Here is an 18,517-nt window from a genome sequence, read left to right as displayed (position 1 = left end):
CTGTCTCCCAAGGTCATTCTCACGTACCATGACATGAGTTGTTCATTTGGTGAAGAAAAGAAGAAGGGCCATTTCTGACTTCATCTCAGTCCTTTCGCTCAAAGAGAGGATCGTATTATTCTTGTCAGAATCTAAACTTCAGTATTTTCAACCCAAAGCATTTCATGTCATTTCCATTTCAGTGACAGTGTCAAAATAAAATAATTTCATGCATGATGAAGAATTCATGCTGCTTTATTCTGCGCCGCAAGAAATGGTTATGAAGTTTCTTCAGAAAGAGGTGGATACAGCTTCCCTTATCTGTAGTTAGGGGGTTTCCCCCTCCCCCTAAAAATTATCTTATGGGAAAAGACAGATATGAAAATATCATAAGCAAAAAACTTGATATATATTTTTTGTTTTGTGAATATAAGACAGAATATAAAATGAGTATTTCATGAATATAAAATAGCTTTCTGAAATTGTCCAGTACAATGCATCATACCAACCAAACTGTCACCCCATACTAGTTCAGTTCTTCTGCTAAGCCATAATGTGTTTTAACATATAAAGCTATGGTGGCTTTATTCATTCAATGCAGCGCCATAAACCATTGTTTGCAAATGGCAGCGGTTAAATTCGCCAAAAACGTTACAGGATTTCCTCTGCTTAACCTAATCCTAGATTAGTTCATTAAGTATATTAGCTTCATTTACATGATGCACTGAAAAAGTAACTCATAGTCCTGGGTTTCTACAATATTGTGACACTACAATAAAGTTGGATAGTTTGTCGGACCGCAACTATTAAGCCATAATCAAACTCCATGACACAGTTTAATAAATGACACAGTATAATAAATGAGTGGAAAGAATGATGATTTATTCATCAAATTGCAGTTAGTAAAAGGGTGATTAGGAAATACTGGTGAAGTCAATTTCTGGTTCAGGTGAGCCTTCCAGATCAATTCTCCTGGTTTGATTAATTTAATTTAATTTAATTATTTAATTTAATTTAATTTAATTTAATTTAATTTAATTTAATTATTTATTATTTAATTTTTTAAGGGACTGCGGGATAACCTATTGTCCAAAGCACCAGAAGGCAGGACAACAAGTAATAGATGGAAACTAATTAAGGAGAGAAGCAACCTAGAACTAAGAAGAAATTTCCTTACATTTAGAACAATTAACCAGTGGAACATCTTGCCTCCATAAGTTATGGATCCTCCACCACTGAAAGTTTTCAGGAAGAGATTGGAAGCCATTAGCCTGGAAAGGTATAGAATCTCCTGCTTGGGTAAGGCTTGGACTAGAATAGGGTCGCCAACCTTTTGGACCTCAGGGACCACCAAACTCATAATTTTAAATCCCACGGACCAGACACCCTGGGAAAATCCCCCCAAAAGTCTGCAGGAAAATCCCCCACCCCGTTTTCCTACTGATCGATCATTCTTTATTTGGGATCACAGGATACTGTCTCCAGCTCCATTCTCAGGGGGAGAGAGAGAGAGAGAGGGAGAGACTTTTGGCTTCATGCAAGGAAAGCAGCAAAAGCAGCAGAAGTCTTTCTTTCTCTCCCCCAACCTCCGCCAGAAATGAGTCTTTGCCGGCTCAACTTCTTGAAGCAGGAAGACTTGCAGGGTCCCAAAGACTCATTTCTGGCAGAGTTTGAGGGGGGAGAGAAAGAAAGAATTTTGCTGCTTTCCTTGCGTGCAGCCCAAAGCAGAAGAAGAAAGAAGCGGAAGGAAGCAGCCCGGTGGCCAGGCCAGGCACGTGGAGCAATTGGGCCAAGTTTCTACCCTTTCCCCACTCCCCTCACTACCTCGTGTTGTTCGCAATGCAAGCGAAGCAAGCCTTGTGTTCCCATGGGCCATATGTGGGTAGCTCAGGCTTGTGTTTCCGCGCAACCTGGATGAATTGCTTTGGGAAGGACATTTCTCTGAGGACCACCAAAATTTTCTCGCACACCACCAGTGGTCCCCAGCCCACTGGTTGGTGACCACTGGACGAGAAGACCTTCTTCCTTCCCCTTCTTCTTCCCTGTCCCATCTCATAAAGGTGAACATTTCATACTTCACCAAGAAACTACTGGGTGAAACATTCTGTTTTGATGGATGAGACTAGCACGATCTAATGGATGGAGCAATGAAGAACTCGGCTCCTTACAAAATTGTCCCCTCAGTATCGGGTCCTTCAGAAGCTACATCTCTTGTCACACCAGTAGAAAGTGATTGATCATTTGCTCACCGGCGCTGTCTTACATATGGAGGAGCTTTAAGCAAGAGATCATTTTCTGGTCAGATCCAATACAAGCATCCAGGAATTTAATTTTTCAAAGAATCTGAATCCAGTCCACGGAGGAACTGAAGTCTCAATCAAGTGGGGAAGACAGGTGATCCAATAAGAAGGTTGAACTGCAGGGTTGCAACTTCATGATTAATGGGTCGGGTGTACAGAATGGTAACCTAGTTAAATTTCAGCTGCTGTCATTCATTGTCATACACGTCAGGGAAGAAATACATAAATCTTGGGCTGCGTGGACAGATCTGGATGTTGGTGCCTGTTCTGTATGGGTCATTAGCATTCTTGTAAACCCCGCGCCCTGATTGGCCAGGGCGCACGACAACCGGATTGGCTGAGCGAGCCGCATTGATTGGCCCACCGCGAATCCCCACGATTGGTGAAAACCGATCGCAGGAGATTCAAAGTGGTGCCATTGGCCGCGGCCGGCGCGGCCAACTCAATATAAGCCGCAGCCGATCCGGAAAACCCCGAGTCGATCTCGGGACTAATAAAGAGCTGAAAATTAGTCATTGACTCCGAGCCATTCTTCAAGCGCCTATATAACAGTGCCAGCCTTGCCATCGAGTGATCCTCGTGAGGGGCTTACTTCTTTGCAAAATGGCCGCCGTGGACAGATTTAAAGTCTTGGGGATGAAGGCCAATATACATGCCCCAGGATAACGCTGCAGGATCCGATCTGGGTCGGTCACCAAGACCGACAGTTTAGTCTTCTGAGTTTTCAGATTTGTGCTGGGGTCCATCCAGGGGGAACTCCTGTCTCTCTGGAGAGAGAGGGAGAGGGAGAACGAGAGAGATGAGAAAGGGGGAGATGAGAAAGAGAGAAATATAGGGAGAAAGAAAGAGAAAGAGAGAAGTGAGAGAGAAAGAGAGAGATGAGAGAGAGAGAAACGGGGGGAGAAAGAGATGAGAGAGAAAGAGAGAGTGAGGGGAAGAAAGAGAAAGAGAGGGAGATGAGAGAGAGAGGGAGAAAGAAAGAAATGAGAGAGATGCGAGACAGAGAGGGAGAAAGAAGAGAGAGAGATTCTGGAGATTCACATTCTGGAGAGAGAGAAAGACTCAGCTTTTAGTTCTCCAATCCTTCTCTGCTATGAAGGCCCTGCGGAGGATTTTGGGTTTTTCTCTGCCCAGTACAACCCACCTCACAGGGATGTTGTTGGGGAAGGGGGGAAAGGGGGAAGAGGATGCATGATAAAGCTAAACAAAAGGCAGGGGAGGAGGGGAAGGAAGGGAGGAGAAAGGGGAGGAATAGGGAGGGGAAAGAAAGAGAAGGGAAAGAAAGGGAGGAAGGGGAGGAAGGAAGGAAAGAAGGAAGGGGGAAGGAGAAGAAGGAGGGAGGGAAGGAAAGAAGGGAGAAAGGAAGGGATGGAAGGGGAAAGGGGAGAAATAGGGAAGGGATGGAAGGGGAAAGGGGGTAAAGAGAGGGAGGAAGGAGGGAAGGAAGGAAAGAAGGAAAGAAGGAAGGGGAAAGGGGAAGAAGAAGGGGAGGGAAGGAAGGAAGGGAAAGGGGGAGAAGAAGGGTGGGAGGGAGGAAGGAAGGAAGGAAGGAAGGGGAAAGGGGGAGAAAGGGAGGGGAAAGAAAGCAAGGCGAAAGAAGGGGAGGGAGGGAAGAAAGGAAGGAAGAGGAAAAGGAAGGAAGGAAGGGGAAAGAAAAGTAAGTAAGTAAGTTAGTAAAGAAGGAAGGAAGGAAGGAAGGAAGGAAGGAAGGAAGGAAGGAAGGAAGGAAGGAAGGAAGGAAGGAAGGAAGGAAGGAAGGAAGGAAGGAAGGAAGGAAGGAAAGGATATATAGATTTTTTCCCCCCATTAAAGATGGGTGGACACGGGCTTTCTCCCTGCTTCATATCTTTATCCAAGCAAAGTATTCAACACTTGTCTTGCGTGTCAGGTTGCCAAGATAAGCTGGCAAGACTGATCCCTAGAGAAATATATCCCCTGACAGCGTTTTCCTCATTATCTCCCCCTAGTAAAACTCCTACACCAGCACCTTCTTTGCAATAAATGACAAGCTGAAGCATTCAGCTATGCACACACAGGCACCCACCCGCCCACGTGCAGGGGGAAAGGAGGAAGATAGCCCAAGCTAGAGGCTTAGCGAGTCATGTCTGGCATGGCAAGAATGTATAAACAATAGGGCTGGTGCTCAGCACTTTGCTTCCGTTCTCTTCTCGTACAGAACTTAACACTCTTCTACCCAAACTCGGTGAAGATTAAGGAGGAGGAGGAGGTGCTAGGGATCATTAGTTAAATATGTGGGAGAAGCTGGTATTTAGAGGTAAGAAGCAAGTTGGACCAGGGGGATAGATATGAAAAGGAGGCTAACAAGATAAAGAGCAAAAAGGAGGCCAGAATGAAATGGGAAACCGGGAGGAGGAACCCAACTAGAAATTGTGTGAGAATGAAAAGAAGTAATATGATGGCAGCCTTCCAACATCTAAGGGTCTGCCCCAAAGAAGAAGGGAGTGCACCTGAGGGCAGGACACCTGAGGGCAGGACAAGAAGCAATGGTTGGAAACTAATCAAGGTGAGAAGCAACCTACAGTAGAACTTAGGAAGAATTTCCTGACAGGGAGAACAATTAATTAGTGGAACGGCTTGCCTTCAGAAATTTTGGGTGCTCCATCCATTCAAGAAGAGATTGGACAACTCTTTGACAGGGAAGGTCTACTGCTGGAGCAGGGGGTTGGACACGTGGCTGGCTGGGGAACTCTGGGAGTTGAAGTCCACAGGTCTTAAAGTTGCAGAGGTTGGACACCCCTGCCTTAGTGTATGGCATGGAGACTTCCATGGCCAACAATCATTGGGAAGGGCGACCCTCGGTTTATCCGTTGGCTGAGAGAAGGACAAGAATTTAACAGAGCAACAGAGTTGGAAGGGACCTTGTAGGTCATCTAGTCCAACCCTCCCTGCCCAAGCAGAAGACCCTACACCATTTCTGACAGAGGGCAGTCCGGTTTCTTCTTCAAAGCTTCCAGGGATGAAGCTCCCATCACTTCTGAAGGCAAGCTTGGTGGGTGGATTGTTCTTCCTGTCAGAAAATTTCTCGTTTCTACGTTAACAGATAACAGACAATCAGAGTTGGAAGGGACCTTGTAGGTCATCTAGTCCAACTCCCCGCCCAAGTGGGAGAGTCTACACCATTTCTGACAAATGGCAGTCCAATCTCTTCTTGAAAGTCTCAAGTGATGGTGCTCCCACAACTTCTGAGGGCAACTTCTGTTCCATGGGTTGATTGTTCTTACTGTCAGAGAGTTTTGTCTTATTTCCAGGTTGAATCTCTCCTTGTTCAGTTTCCATCCATTATTCCTTGTCTGGCCTTCGGGTGCTTTGGAAAACAGCTTGACCCCTTCCTCTCTGTGGCAGCCCCTCAAATATTAGAAGACTGCTATCCTGTCTTCCCTGGTCATTCTCTTCCTTAGACTAGCCATGCCCAGTTCCTGTAACCGTTCTTCATATGTTTTAGTCTCCAGTCCCCTAATCCTCCTGGTTGCTCTTCTCTGCACTTTTTCTGGAGTCTCAGCATCTTTTTTATAGTGTAGTGACCAAAACTGGATGCAGTACTCTAGGTGTGGCCTTACTAAGGCTTTATAGAGTGGTATTAGTATCTCACTTGATCTCGATTGTATCCCTCTGTTAATGCCATTTAGGATTGCATTGGCTTTTTTGGCTGCTGCTGCACACTACTGGCTCCTATTTAGCTGGTTGTCCACTAAGACTCCAAGATCCCTCTCACACTTACGGCCATGGAGCCTGGTTTCACCCAGTCTATATGTATGTTTTTGGTTTTTCTTGCCTAAGTGTAGGGCTTTACTTTTCTCTACATTAAATTTCAGGAATGGTGTAGCTTGACCAGGGGGTTGGACTAGATGACCTCCAAGGCCCCTTCCAACTCTGTTATTCTATTCTATTCAGAGAAAAAAGGAAGGAGGGAAAGGGAGGGAGAAAGGAGGAGGAGGAGGAGAGGAGGAGGAGGAGGAGGAGGAGGAGGAGGAGGAGGAGGAAGGAGAAGGAGAAGGAGAAGGAGGAGAAGGAGAAGGAGAAGGAGAAGGAGGAGGAGAAGGAGGAGGAGAAGGAGAAGGAGAAGAGGAGAAAGAAAGGGTTCTGGGAAATTCTGGGAGTTGAAGCTCACATATCCGCAAGTGGCCAAGGTTGAGAAAGGAAGGAAGGACTAAGCTTATCCAAACGTTTGGATTACCAGTGCAGGAAAAAGCTGAAGTTCCATGACTGACTATAGGGTCTGCGTGGATGAGGGGGTTGGACTAGATGACCTACAAGGTCCCTTCCAACTCTGTTAATCTGTCATCTGTATCTGATTTCTAAACGGGGCATCTGTGCAGGCTTTAAAAGAATGCCATCTCCTCCTCTCCTTGTTCTTTTTTTTTTTTTTCTAAGTATGCAGCCTCAGCGCCAGCCGAAGAGAGGGGAAAAAAAACCCATCATGTTTTGGATAGCAATTTTTTCAAACAAATTTAATGCGCTAATTTTTCTGGGAACGAAGATCAAGTCGCTTTCCATTTCAGGCTGTACCTAGAGGGCAGCGTGTTCGAGTTAAGCTCTGCGAAACAGAAAGGGACAGAATGTCAATTGATGTCCTAACAGCATGTCATATCTGGAATCAAATAAGCAATTACACAAGGCTAAATTGAATTTATTTCAGTCGCCGCGTTGTAGCCCACTTGTTTTGTTTTGTTTTTCTCCTTTTTCTTGTCCCCCCCCCATTTTACTTGATTGAGATAAAAGACCCCCTTCATCTACTCAATAAACATGCAGCCAGCTGTCATCATTTCTTGGTTTCACACAACTCGAAAGTGTCTGAAAACATTTGAAAACAATAGAGGCTGCAACAGGCAATGCAAGTTGGTCTGAAACGGTTGGCTGTTAGGAAAAGCAATCAACTTTTGTCTGGACAAAGTACTCGATATCGGAAAATATTCTTTTCTTCCTTTTTTTTAAAAGACAAAGTGTGAAAATGCACGCTCCTCTCGAAGAACACGGAAGCAAACACACCCCGGGTGAATGATATTTGCTCATTTCCAGCTCTGAGAAAAAAAAGATAAAATGCATTGAGAAAAGGAAGGAAAACCTGAAAGGAGGAAAGGAAGGGGCAGGAAAGGATATTTGAGGAGGGGGCTAAATAAATAAACCCGCCCTGCTGTGGTTGCTCTGGTTTCATAAAACAATTCCATTTTCTCCACTCCTGACGCTAAACCTTGTAATATAAAGCAAATTATTTGAGGACAGCCATGGATGTTACAAATCACTCCTACCGAAAGCAAACAGGCTATTTACTGAACCTCCTAATGCTTCTCTTTAAAGTCAAACAAGAATTTGTTTAAAAACACACACACACACACACACACACACAGAGGCGACATTCACACAATAAATGTCAGACATTTCTGCGCCCACTAATCTAAAGGTCCTTTTCCTGCGTCCTTGAATTTCAGCCTCTCACCCTCTCATGAAAACACAGCCAAGGACATATTTCTTGCTTGTTCGTGGGCACAAGACTGTCTTCTCCTTCTCTCTCTCTCTCTCTCCCTCTCCCCCTTCATCTCTCCCTCCCTCCCTCCCTCTGCCTCCCTCTCTTCCTCTCCCACTCTCTCCCTCCTTCTTTCCCTCTCCCTCCCTCTCTCTCTCCCCCTCCTCCTCCATCTCTCCCTCCCTCTCTCCGCCTCCTCTCTTCCTCTCCCACTCTCCCCTCCTTCTTTCCCTCTCCCTCCCTCTCCCCTCCCTGCCTCCCTCTCCTCTCCCACTCTCTCCCTCCTTCTTTCCCCCTCCCTCCTCTGCTCTCCCCTCCCCTCCATCTCTCCCTCCCTCCCTCCCTCTCTTCCTCTCCCACTCTCTCCTTCTTTCCCCCTCCCTCTCTCTGCTCTCCCCTCCCCTCCATCTCTCCCTCCCTCCCTCTTCCTCTCCCACTCTCCTCCTTCTTTCCTCTCCCTCCCTCTCTGCTCTCCCCTCCATCTCTCCCTCCCCTCCCTCCCTCCCTCTCTCTCCTCCCTCTCTTCCTCTCCCTCCTTCTTTCCCTCTCCCTCCCTCTCCTCTCCCTCTCCTCTCCCCTCTCCCTCCCTCCCTCCCTCTCTCTGCCTCCCTCTCTTCCTCTCCCTCCTTCTTTCCCTCTCCCTCCCTCTCTGCTCTCCCCTCCATCTCTCCCTCTCCCTCCCTCTCTCTGCCTCCCTCTCTTCCTCTCCCTCCTTCTTTCCCTCTCCCTCCCTCTCTGCTCTCCCCTCCATCTCTCCCTCTCCCTCCCTCCCTCCCTCTCTCTGCCTCCCTCTCTTCCTCTCCCTCCTTCTTTCCCTCTCCCTCCCTCTCTGCTCTCCCTCTCCCTCCCCTCCCTCCCTCTCTCCCCCTTCTTCCTCTCCCACTCTCTCCCTCCTTTCCCTCTCCCTCCCTCTCCCCTTCCCTCTTTCCCTCCCTCTCTGCCCTCCCTCTCCCCTCCCTCTCCCCCTCCTTCTTCTCCCTCTTGACTGATGGGGATTTTGTCAGCGCTGACAGGAGTTCAAGTGGTACTCTAGATGTTTTGGGATTGACCTCAAGATGTCTATCACTACAGGTAGCCCTGGACTTACAACCGTTCACTTAGTGACTCTTCGAAGTGTCAACGGCACTGAAAAAAAGTGACTTATGACCCTTTTTCACACCTATGAGCATTGCAGCATCCCCGTCACATGATTTACATTGGTCTCTTAGAGCCCCATTCCTCCAAATCAATCAGAATAAGCTCGTTTGTTTGGTGTTCAACCCTCTTTCCCTCCCTCTGTGGGCGTGGCTTGGTGGGTGTGGCTTGGTGGGCGTGGCAGGGGAAGGATACTGCAAAATCCCCATTCCCTCCCCACCCCACTAACCTGCTTTCCAGCTCCATTCTCCTGTGCCGGGCAACCAAAGAAGATCCAGGCAATCAGCTGTAGGCGTGGCTTGGTGGGCGTGGTGTTCTGTGGGTGTGGTTTGGTGGGCGTGGCAAGGGAAGGATACTGCAAAGTCCCCATTCCCTGCCCACCCCTCTAACCTGCTTTCCAGCTCCATTCTCCTGTGCCGGGCAACCAAAGATCCAGCCAATCAGCTGTAGGAGTGGCTTGGTGGGCATGGTGTTCTGTGGGCGTGGTTTGGTGGGCGTGACAAGGGAAGGATACTGCAAAATCCCCATTCCCTCCCCACCCCTCTAATCTGCTTTCCGCTCCGGTGCAGGGCAACCAAAGAAGACCCAGCCAATCAGCTGGGACTCAATGGGAGGCGGAGAATAGATGGGGGTGGGGCCAGTCAGAGGCGGGTTTTGCCAGTTCTCCGAACCTCTCAAATTTTCCACTACCGGTTCTCCAAAACTGGTCAGAACCGGCTGAATCCCACCTCTGCATGCCCCCCATCCCAATTCACCAAACCACCATAATTTTTGTAAAGTCCTTCCCTCCGATTCAAGGGAAGCTCCTGTCTTTTTTTGTTGTCATTCCTGCCATTTCAGAACATAAAGATTAAAAACTAACAAAGATAAAGTCTTCATAAAGAGGAATAAATAATATCGCGTAGGTAGGCTAGGAACGCAGAAAACAAAAACAATAGAAATGAACAAAAGTATAAAAAGAAAGTTGACTTCCCAATTCCTTTGCCAAAGGGATAAATAAAGCGTCAATAATTCAACCCTTTTTGGTTTAGCATGAATTTAGTTCTCAATCCTACCGTTTAAGACTGCCTAGTCCTCAACTTATGACCACGATTGACCCACAACATACACACACACAAACATTTTCATTGTTAAGCGAGACAGATGTTAAGTGATTTTGGCCCATTTTACAACCTTTTTGGGGCCACAGTTGTTAAGCGAATTGCTGCAGCGGTTTGGTTCAGAACACGGTTGTGAAGCGAATTCTGGCTTTCCTGTCGACTTTGCTTGTCAGAACGACGCAAAAGGGAATCACGTGACCCTGGGGGACATTGCAACCGTCGTAAGTATGAGTCCGTGGCCGAGCATCTGTATTTTGATCCGCGTGACCACGGAGATGCTACAACGGTCACAAGTGTGAAAAACAGCCAGAAGTCACATTTTTCAGTGCTGTTGTAACTTTGGTCACTAAGCGAACCATTGCAAGTTGAGGATTACCTGTCTACTATTAGTATCCAGCTAGAATAAGTTTTGCTTAAAATTGGAAATTGGCTATGACCCTTCAGGAAATATGAAAATCAATAAGATACATGAATGTGCCGAGATGGATAGACTAAGTAAGTTGTTAAAAGATAACCAAGACAGTGAATATTACATAACATGGGATACCTGGTACGTCTGGATAAAGAAAAGGTGGTATCTGATGACCTGGTAACATTTTTGAAAAAATAAAGGTGATGTGTATATAAATGTAAATAAACTATATCTATGCATATACAGAGTTTAAAATGACGAAGGAGTTATTATAACAATGTATATAACACGCCATCAGAAGAAAAGTACAAGTGTATCCATTGCTTAAGCAACGCTGTAAAATGTAAATATATCTTTTTAATTTCATAAACGTTGAATAAATTAATTTTTTAAAAAGAAAGAAAAACGGCCAGAAGTTACAATTTTCATTTTAACTTCGGTCATTAAGCGAACCGTTGCAAGTTGAAGATTACTTGTCACACCTATTCGGTAGAACTGATGGTTAACATTCTAAGCAGTTTGGAAAACCGGTTGTTAGAAGAAATTACTGGGCTAATCCTGTAAGGAAGGCAGGAAGGAAACATTCTGGTGTTGCTTACAGAAACTGCCTCTCCGTTAATCCTTTTTACATTCTTGGCAGGACTAGACTTCCTGTCTCTGGAACTTCTTTGGAGTTTTTTCCCCGTCCTTTGCTGGTACTTTGTGTGGAGTGACCATTCAAAGTTACAATGGCACTGAAAAAAGTGACTTATGACCATTTTTCACACTTATGACTGTTGCAGCATCCCCACAGTCATGAGAGGCCAGGAGAGGAGATGCGTACCTCAATGTGAGTGATGTTGAGTTGGCCACGTCCACCCAGTCACATGACCACCAAGACATGCCCACCACCTAAGCCACGCCCACAGAACCGGTTGTTAAAACATTTGAATCCGCCCCCTGTGTGGCACCCGTTGTGCTCTCATAAACCTTCTCCTTTTTACACAGTACTCATTGTTCTTCTCCTTGTGCAGCTGATTCCAAACCAGGAAATTGTGGTTCCTACGTCTGAGCAGGGAAGAGAGGGTGGTGGAAAGTAACCAGAATCTCCAGGTGTAAATATTTGCCCATTGTAGATATTCCTTTTAAAAATTAAAGATGTTCTGTGGTCAGAAGTTTTTCTTGTTTTTTTTTTCAGGCCCAGGCCAATGCCAGGGTGTGCTTAAATATAGTTTATTTAATAAATCACCGTTGGCTAGAATGTTGTTGAGCCCAAACGATAAAAACCACAATACGGCTTAGTTATGATGTGTAAATCCAGGCTGTTTACGGCTTGACGCCATCCGGAAAGGGAGGGCTGGTACTGCAAGTCCTGTACTTTATAGAGTTTTTATCTTGGGTCAATCATTAAATTGCCATATGCCCTGGATTTATCATAACATCCACTGATCTCATGGGAAGAGCTTAAATGCTAGGATTATGAAAGCGAGGGAGGGAGGGAGGGATGGAGGGAGGGAGGGAGGGAGGGAAGGATGGATAGATGGATGGATGGATAGATAGATAGATAGATAGATAGATAGATAGATAGATAGATAGATAGATAGATAGATAGATAGATAGATAGCTGGATGGGTGGAAGGGGGAACAGGTAGACAAACAGAGAAGATGATAGATTACATTACATTACAATAGTTTAGATTAGATTAGATTAACAGACAGATGATAGATAGATAGATAGATAGATAGATAGATAGATAGATAGATAGATAGATAGATAGACAGACAGACAGACAGACAGACAGACAGATAGAGGCAGACAGTCAGAAGAAAGGAAGGTAAATAGGCAGGCAGGTAGGTAGGTAGTTAGGTAGCTAGGTAGCTAGGAAGGAAGGAAGGAAGGAAGGAAGGAAGGAAGGAAGGGATAGAAGATAGTACAGGCGGACAAAGATTAGATAAGATAGATAGATATGATAGACAGACAGTGAAGGAAGGAAGGAAGGAAGGAAGGAAGGAAGGAAGGAAGGAAGGAAGGAAGGAAGGAAGGAAGGGATAGAAGATAGTATATGCAGACAGACAAAGATTAGATAGACTAGACTAGATAGATAGATAGCAGTAGGTAGGTAAGTAGATAAGATAGACAGAAAGACAAAGACAGAAAGGCAGAGATGGATGAATGGACAGATGGATAGAAAGACACATCATAGAAGTATAGAATTGTAGTGCTAGAAGGGAGTTGAAGGATCATCTTCTAGCCCAGTGTTTCTTAACCTCGTAGGGGGCATGCATAAGCACACCAAAGTGCCAACCGTCCCTGTCCTATTGTTTCTTTTCTATTTCTTATATGTACTCATTTCTTGTATTCATAACTAGGTTTATCCTTATACCTATTATCTTGTAAGCGATTGACAAATAAAATAAATAAATAAATAAAATAAATTTGAAGGCGTTTAGACTTCATCTCCCAGAAGTCCCTAGCCAGCATGGAGACCTTATCTGGCATGTACAGGAAAAGCAGGCAGAGAATAAGGTAATACAACCCACACAAATAAACATTTATTTATGTTTTACCCATATCACACACACACACACACACACACACACACAGAGAGAGAGAGACAGACAGACAGACAGACAGACAGACAGAGGGAGAGAGAGAGAAAGAGAGAGAGAGAAAAAAAATCGGTTGAGCGTTCTCTTCAATTCTTTGTTCTTCTTGATTCCTATTTATGGCTCCCATTTGATTGCCCTTGATTTAAAAAGCTTCTCATTACAAGAATCTGATGCTTTTTTTAGGTAAACTGTTAACATTTTTATTAAAATCACACACAGTATCCTACATTTCCCCTTTATTAAAACAGTCTCCTTGACATGAGCCCATAATAACTCCTTCAAGTTCAGAGCAGGAGTGATTTAGATTAATTTTAGAATTAACAGAGTTGGAAGGGACCTTGTAGGTCATCTAGTCCAACCCCCTCGCCCAAGCAGGAGACTGTACACCATTTCTGACCAGATGGCTGTCCAGTCTCTTCCTGAAAGCTTCCTGGGATGAAGCTCCCACAAGCTTCATCACTTCAGATCAATTTTTTCTCCTTAATTTCTAGGTTGGTTCTCTTCTTTTCTTGGCCACAATCTTGAAAGCGGGGACCTCATGTCTTCTTCCAAACTTCGATTTCCACTCTACACTGCTGGATTTCCTAGTGGTGCCCTATCCATCTGTCTCACCCAGGTCTGACCTTTTCAGGCCAGTCAAGGTCGCCAAGCCATAAGTCCAAGCCCTATACATATCCGTAAGCTGTAATATATATATATATATATATTCAAAATAAATTGCCCACTTCTACGCTCTTCACCACCAGCAGTTGGCAGTACCAGACCAGCGGTGATGATCACCTATTTCTGGAACCGACATCCAACTTGCTTAGAGGAGACCAGACTCTGCCAGGCACCTGGGAAGCCCAGAGGTGGCTGGTCCACATTTCCACAGTCCGAGTTTTGATCCTCTGTTGCAGCCGAAGCGTGTTTAAGGGTACCCCACCCAAGCCGCTGTGGGTTAGAGACACGGGACCCCTTCATGTGTGAACACACACACACACACATGTCAAACAGCACTCATAGTACATAGCTCTGCCACCAGTGAGGGTTCGGGAACAGCTGTGGTGTGGACAGCACGCAAACCTCTTCTTGCCATCAGGGTGAGTTGGGGGAAAATCCCTGTCACGTGTGAACACACAAGGGTGCATACATACATACAGAGAGAGAGGGAGGGAGGGAGAGAGACACAGAGAGATGCCACCAGGGAGGCTTCAGGAGCAGCTGAGGCTACCCCAAGCCTCTGCCCGCCATCGCAGCGGCGTAGAGACCGAATCCCGTCTCGTGTGAACATCCCCACGCGCGTCCAGACACACGCACACACCCCTCCGACGGAGCGAATAGCTAGGCTCCGGGAGCAGCTGCGGCGTGCTTAAGAGGCGGAGACGCCGCCATCCGAATGGCTTAAGAGGCAGAGAATCTCGTCACGTGTGAACATCCCCACGCGCGTCCAGACATACATACATACAGAGAGAGAGGGAGGGAGGAGAGAGACAGAGAGATGCCACCAGGGAGGCTTCAGGAGCAGCTGCGGCTACCCCAAGCCTCTGCCCGCCATCGCAGCGGCGTAGAGACCGAATCCCGTCTCGTGTGAACATCCCCACGCGCGTCCAGACACACGCACACGCCCCTCCGACCGAGCGAATAGCTAAGGCTCCGGGAGCAGCTTCGGCGTCTCCTCCTCCTCCTCTTGCTGGCCCACCGCCTCCCGGCGCGCCAGCCGAGCCCTCCTCCTCCTCCTCCTCCCTCCAACGCCTGGCGAGGAGGGGGCTGCCCCAGCGCCGGGCCTGCGTTCGCCTCGCCTCTTCTCCGCCTCCTGCTGACGTCTCGCCAGCCGCCTGCAAAACTCCGGGCGGCGGCGGCTGGCTGGCTGGCTGGCTGGCTTGGCTGGCAGCGGCCGGGGCGAGCAAAGCGAAGGCGGCGGCAGCAGCAGCAGCAGAGAAGCTGCGCTGCGCGATGGTGGCGACGACGGCGGCGGCGACGACGGCGGGGCGGCTTCTTCTTCTTCGGCGGCCGGGGTGGCCTCCCCGTGCAGCCGGCGGCTGGCTCGGCGCTCGCACTCGGCGCTGCTGCTGGCGCTCACCGTCCTGCTGGTGCAAACGCTGCTGGTGTGGAATTTCAGCAGCCTGGATGCGGCCGACGAGCAGCAGCAGCAGCAACGGCGGCAACGGCAGCAGCAGCAGCAGCCTCCGCGGAGAGGCGCCCTCGCCGCCGCCGGCAGCAGCAACAGCCGGAGCGGCCACAGTAGCAGCAGCAGCAGCAGCCGCCGGCGAGAGAAGCGAGACCTGGAGAGCCGCGACGGGCCCCGGGCGCCGCAACCCCGCCGCGCGGCCGGCGCTTTCCGCGGCAAGGCGATGATGGTGAGTAGAAGAGATGAGAGGGAGGGGAAGGGGGCGGCCGGGGAAAGCCGGGGGAGGGGGAGCTCTTCCCAGGGGATGTAGAGAGGGCGGCTGGGGGAAGGACCCCCACCACCATCCCCTTCGCCAGAGGCTGAGGATGCTGCCGCCCGTGCGCAACCTTGGGAAAGGACGGGGAGGGGCAAAGAGGGGCTTCTCTGGGCAGGGTACCTTTGGGGTGAGGGCTCCGGCTTGGCGACCTTGGCTCTCTGCCCCCCCTCCCCTTCCTTGGGCGTTGGAGGGTGCAGGGCCCAGGTGGGGCTCGACCCCTTGGAGAGAGAGAGAGAGTTCTCCCCACGTGGAGACTTCCAAAACACCGGGAAGGTCGGGTTGACCCAAGAAGACGGGCGACGCACGCCGGAGATTTCCCGGAGAGACGCTTTAGTTGGTAGCAAAGCGCTAATTTTGGGGCTGGGGGGGGAGAGGAGTTGGTTGGGGTGGGAGGGTGGATTGTGCCCGCTTACCTACCAACTTGCTGCTCTCAGGTTGCCTTAAAACGTTAGCAAACCAGCGTAGCAGAGGAGAGAGAGAGAGAGAGGAAAGAAACTGCTCCGGTAGTTAAGTCCGGAGCTCGAGGTGGGATCTTACTAAGGCGAGGAAAGATGTAGGAATGAGCCGCGTTCTTTCGCTTTCTCCTTTGCAAGCAGGCAAAGAGCATTTTTTAATCTCGGGATTGCGCCCTCCCCGCCTAAGCACGTTTATTTATTGAGCTAAACTAGCGGTCTCCCCCTCCACAGCCCATGTGGTTGGATTCACACGACCCGCGAAGCTGGACAGGAGAGCGCGATAGATAGATGGTAGGTAGGTAGATAAGGAGGGAGAGAGGGAAAGAGAGAGACGAGGGAAAAGAGGGGGAAGAGAGGGGCAGGGAAAAAGAGAGGGGGGAGGGAAAGAGAGGGGCAGGGAAAAGAGAGAGGGAGGGAAAGAGAGAGAGGGAAACGGAGAAAAAGAGAGGGGGAAGAGGAGGAAAAAGAGAAGGGGAAGGAAAGAGAGGGGGAGGGGAGGGGAAAGGGACAGAGGAAAAGAGGGGAGGAAAAAGAGGGGAGGGAAAGAGAGACAGGGGAGGGAAAGAGAGGGGGGAAGGAAAGAGAGAGGGAGGAGAGAAAGAGAGGGAGGAAGCTAACCCAGGCTAAGTTTATACAACCTCTTTTGTGTAAGCTAGCTAGTTGTTTGCTAAATGTCAGTTTGGTTTGCTTCTTGTTAACTCAAAGGCTACTCTGCTTTCTGCAACTTGCATTTCTCCTCCTTTGTAGAGAAAGAGAGACACCCAGCTACTTCCCTGACACTTTGGTGGCACTTCCATGCATCCCTGATTTCCCCCCACCCTAAATTGCCTCGATGACATTGAAATGCCAGAGGACCAAAATATAGCAAAATCTGCGATATTTATTTATATTTCCTGGAATAGATCCTTGGTTAAATCTGGAGGCAAACTAGAGGATTGGGCTACAGGTTGTCAGCCAGACATCACGGACCATTGAGAATGGAGCTTGGTGTTGGTTTACATCTAGTTTTGGCACCGTGTGCGGGAAATGTGGGCAATCACCATAGAAGGTTAATGAGTCTCTTTCACATCGTTGTGTTGTCAAGCTTGATTGACGTCTGAGGACCTTCTTAAAATTGTCCGCCTGTGGGGTAGGCTTGAGGAGGGGGTGGAAAGCAGGCGCAGACTTCACCTGAATTCTCCTCTAATTTCTGGAAGCCAGATCCTAGATGCCAGGGTTCCTCAACATGGGCAGCTTGAAGATGTGTTGGACTTCAGCTCCCAGAATTCTCCAGCCAGCATGCTTTCTCCTTTTCTGAAGAAAGGGATGGTACTGTTGTCCCCAATTCAGGTCTGAGCCTGGTGCCAAAGCCAACGATAGACGCCAGGCACAAGGTGCAAGTTTTCTGATTGCTTTTTATTGGAGTACTTACTCCAAGAAAGGCTCCGGCAAACCAGGCCAGGAACAAAAGATGGGTCATTTTATTGGGAAGATAATGATATCATCTGAATAATTAGTTTAAATTGTTCTCTTGGTCTCTAGCTGTCCCTATCCCCAAGTCTTGGTTAATGAATGCCCTAGGAATCATCTAATTCACATTTGATTTGCTGCAGGCCTAACTTTTAGCTGAGGTCTGCAAGTTGGTTGCTTTTATCAGCTTTCCGATTAGCCAGGATTGTTACAAGATTTACACAGGCATATGTCCTGTGGATAAGCATTCTTTGTTCTTGCAGACAGACTCCACAATTACAGGCTTCCTGATTCACTTTGAAGTGTGTGCCATGACCTGGCTTTATTTTAGCAGATGGCCCAACAGTATGATAGTCCAATTCCTTTGGGCATCTAATGTGGACAAGGTGTGGACTTCAGCTCCCAGAATTCAATGCGTGGACCATCTTCAATGTGTGGACTTCAGCTCCCAGAATTCCCCAGCCAATATGTTTCCCCCATTTAGGGTTTCTCCCAGGGGTGGGGTTCTACCAGTTCGCACCTATTCACTAGAACCGGTTGTTAACATTCGAAGCAGTTCGGAGAACTGGTTGTTAGAAGAAATTCCTGGGCTAATCCTGTAAGGAAGGCAGGAAGGAAACATTCTGGTGTTGCTTACAGAAACTGCCTCTCCCTTAACTCTTATTACATTCTTGGTAGGACTAGACTTCCTGTCTCAGGAACGTGTCTGGAGTTTTTCCCCCCCTCCTTTGCTGGTACTTTGCTTGCGTGGAGTGACCATTCAAAGTTACAATGGCACTGAAAAAAGTGCCTTATGACCATTTTTCACACTTATGACTGTTGCAGCATCCCCACAGTCATGAGAGACCAGGCGAGGAGATGCGTGCCTTGATGTGAGTGATATTGAGTTGGCCACCCCCAGCCAATAACATGACCACCAAGCCATGTCCACCCAGTCACATGACCACCAAGCCACGCCAACCACCTAAGCCACGCCCACAGAACCGGTTGTTAAAAATTTTGAATCCCACCCCTGGTTTCTCCTTTTCTGAAGAAAAGGATGGTACGATAGTCCAATTCCTCTGATGTAATGTAATGTAATGATGTGATGTAATGTAATGGATCTGATGTGGGCAATGTATGGACTTCAGCTCCCAGAAATCAATGTGTTGACCATCTTCAACACATGGAATTCTGGGAGCTGAAGTCCAT

General features: G+C 47.8%; 1 protein-coding gene across 1 annotated transcript in view; it reads left to right on the top strand.

The window, feature by feature from the left end:
• The first annotated feature begins 14,799 nt into the window (after positions 1 to 14,799).
• The window catches only part of XYLT1 (xylosyltransferase 1), a 135,318-nt gene continuing 131,600 nt past the window's right edge, over positions 14,800 to 18,517 (top strand). The window contains exon 1 of the mRNA XM_087942112.1: positions 14,800 to 15,335. Within this exon, the coding sequence (XP_087798238.1) occupies positions 15,330 to 15,335 (6 nt within the window). The 5' untranslated portion in view covers positions 14,800 to 15,329. The remainder of the gene's footprint in view (positions 15,336 to 18,517) is intronic.

Source organism: Notechis scutatus, chromosome 12 (genome assembly GCF_049901735.1).
Source record: "Notechis scutatus isolate UNSWTSFEM ecotype Mainland chromosome 12, rNotScu1.2, whole genome shotgun sequence".
In the NCBI taxonomy this organism is placed as follows: domain Eukaryota; kingdom Metazoa; phylum Chordata; class Lepidosauria; order Squamata; family Elapidae; genus Notechis; species Notechis scutatus.
Note: the sequence above shows the minus strand (reverse complement) of the source record. Positions and strands in the feature narration are given on the sequence as shown.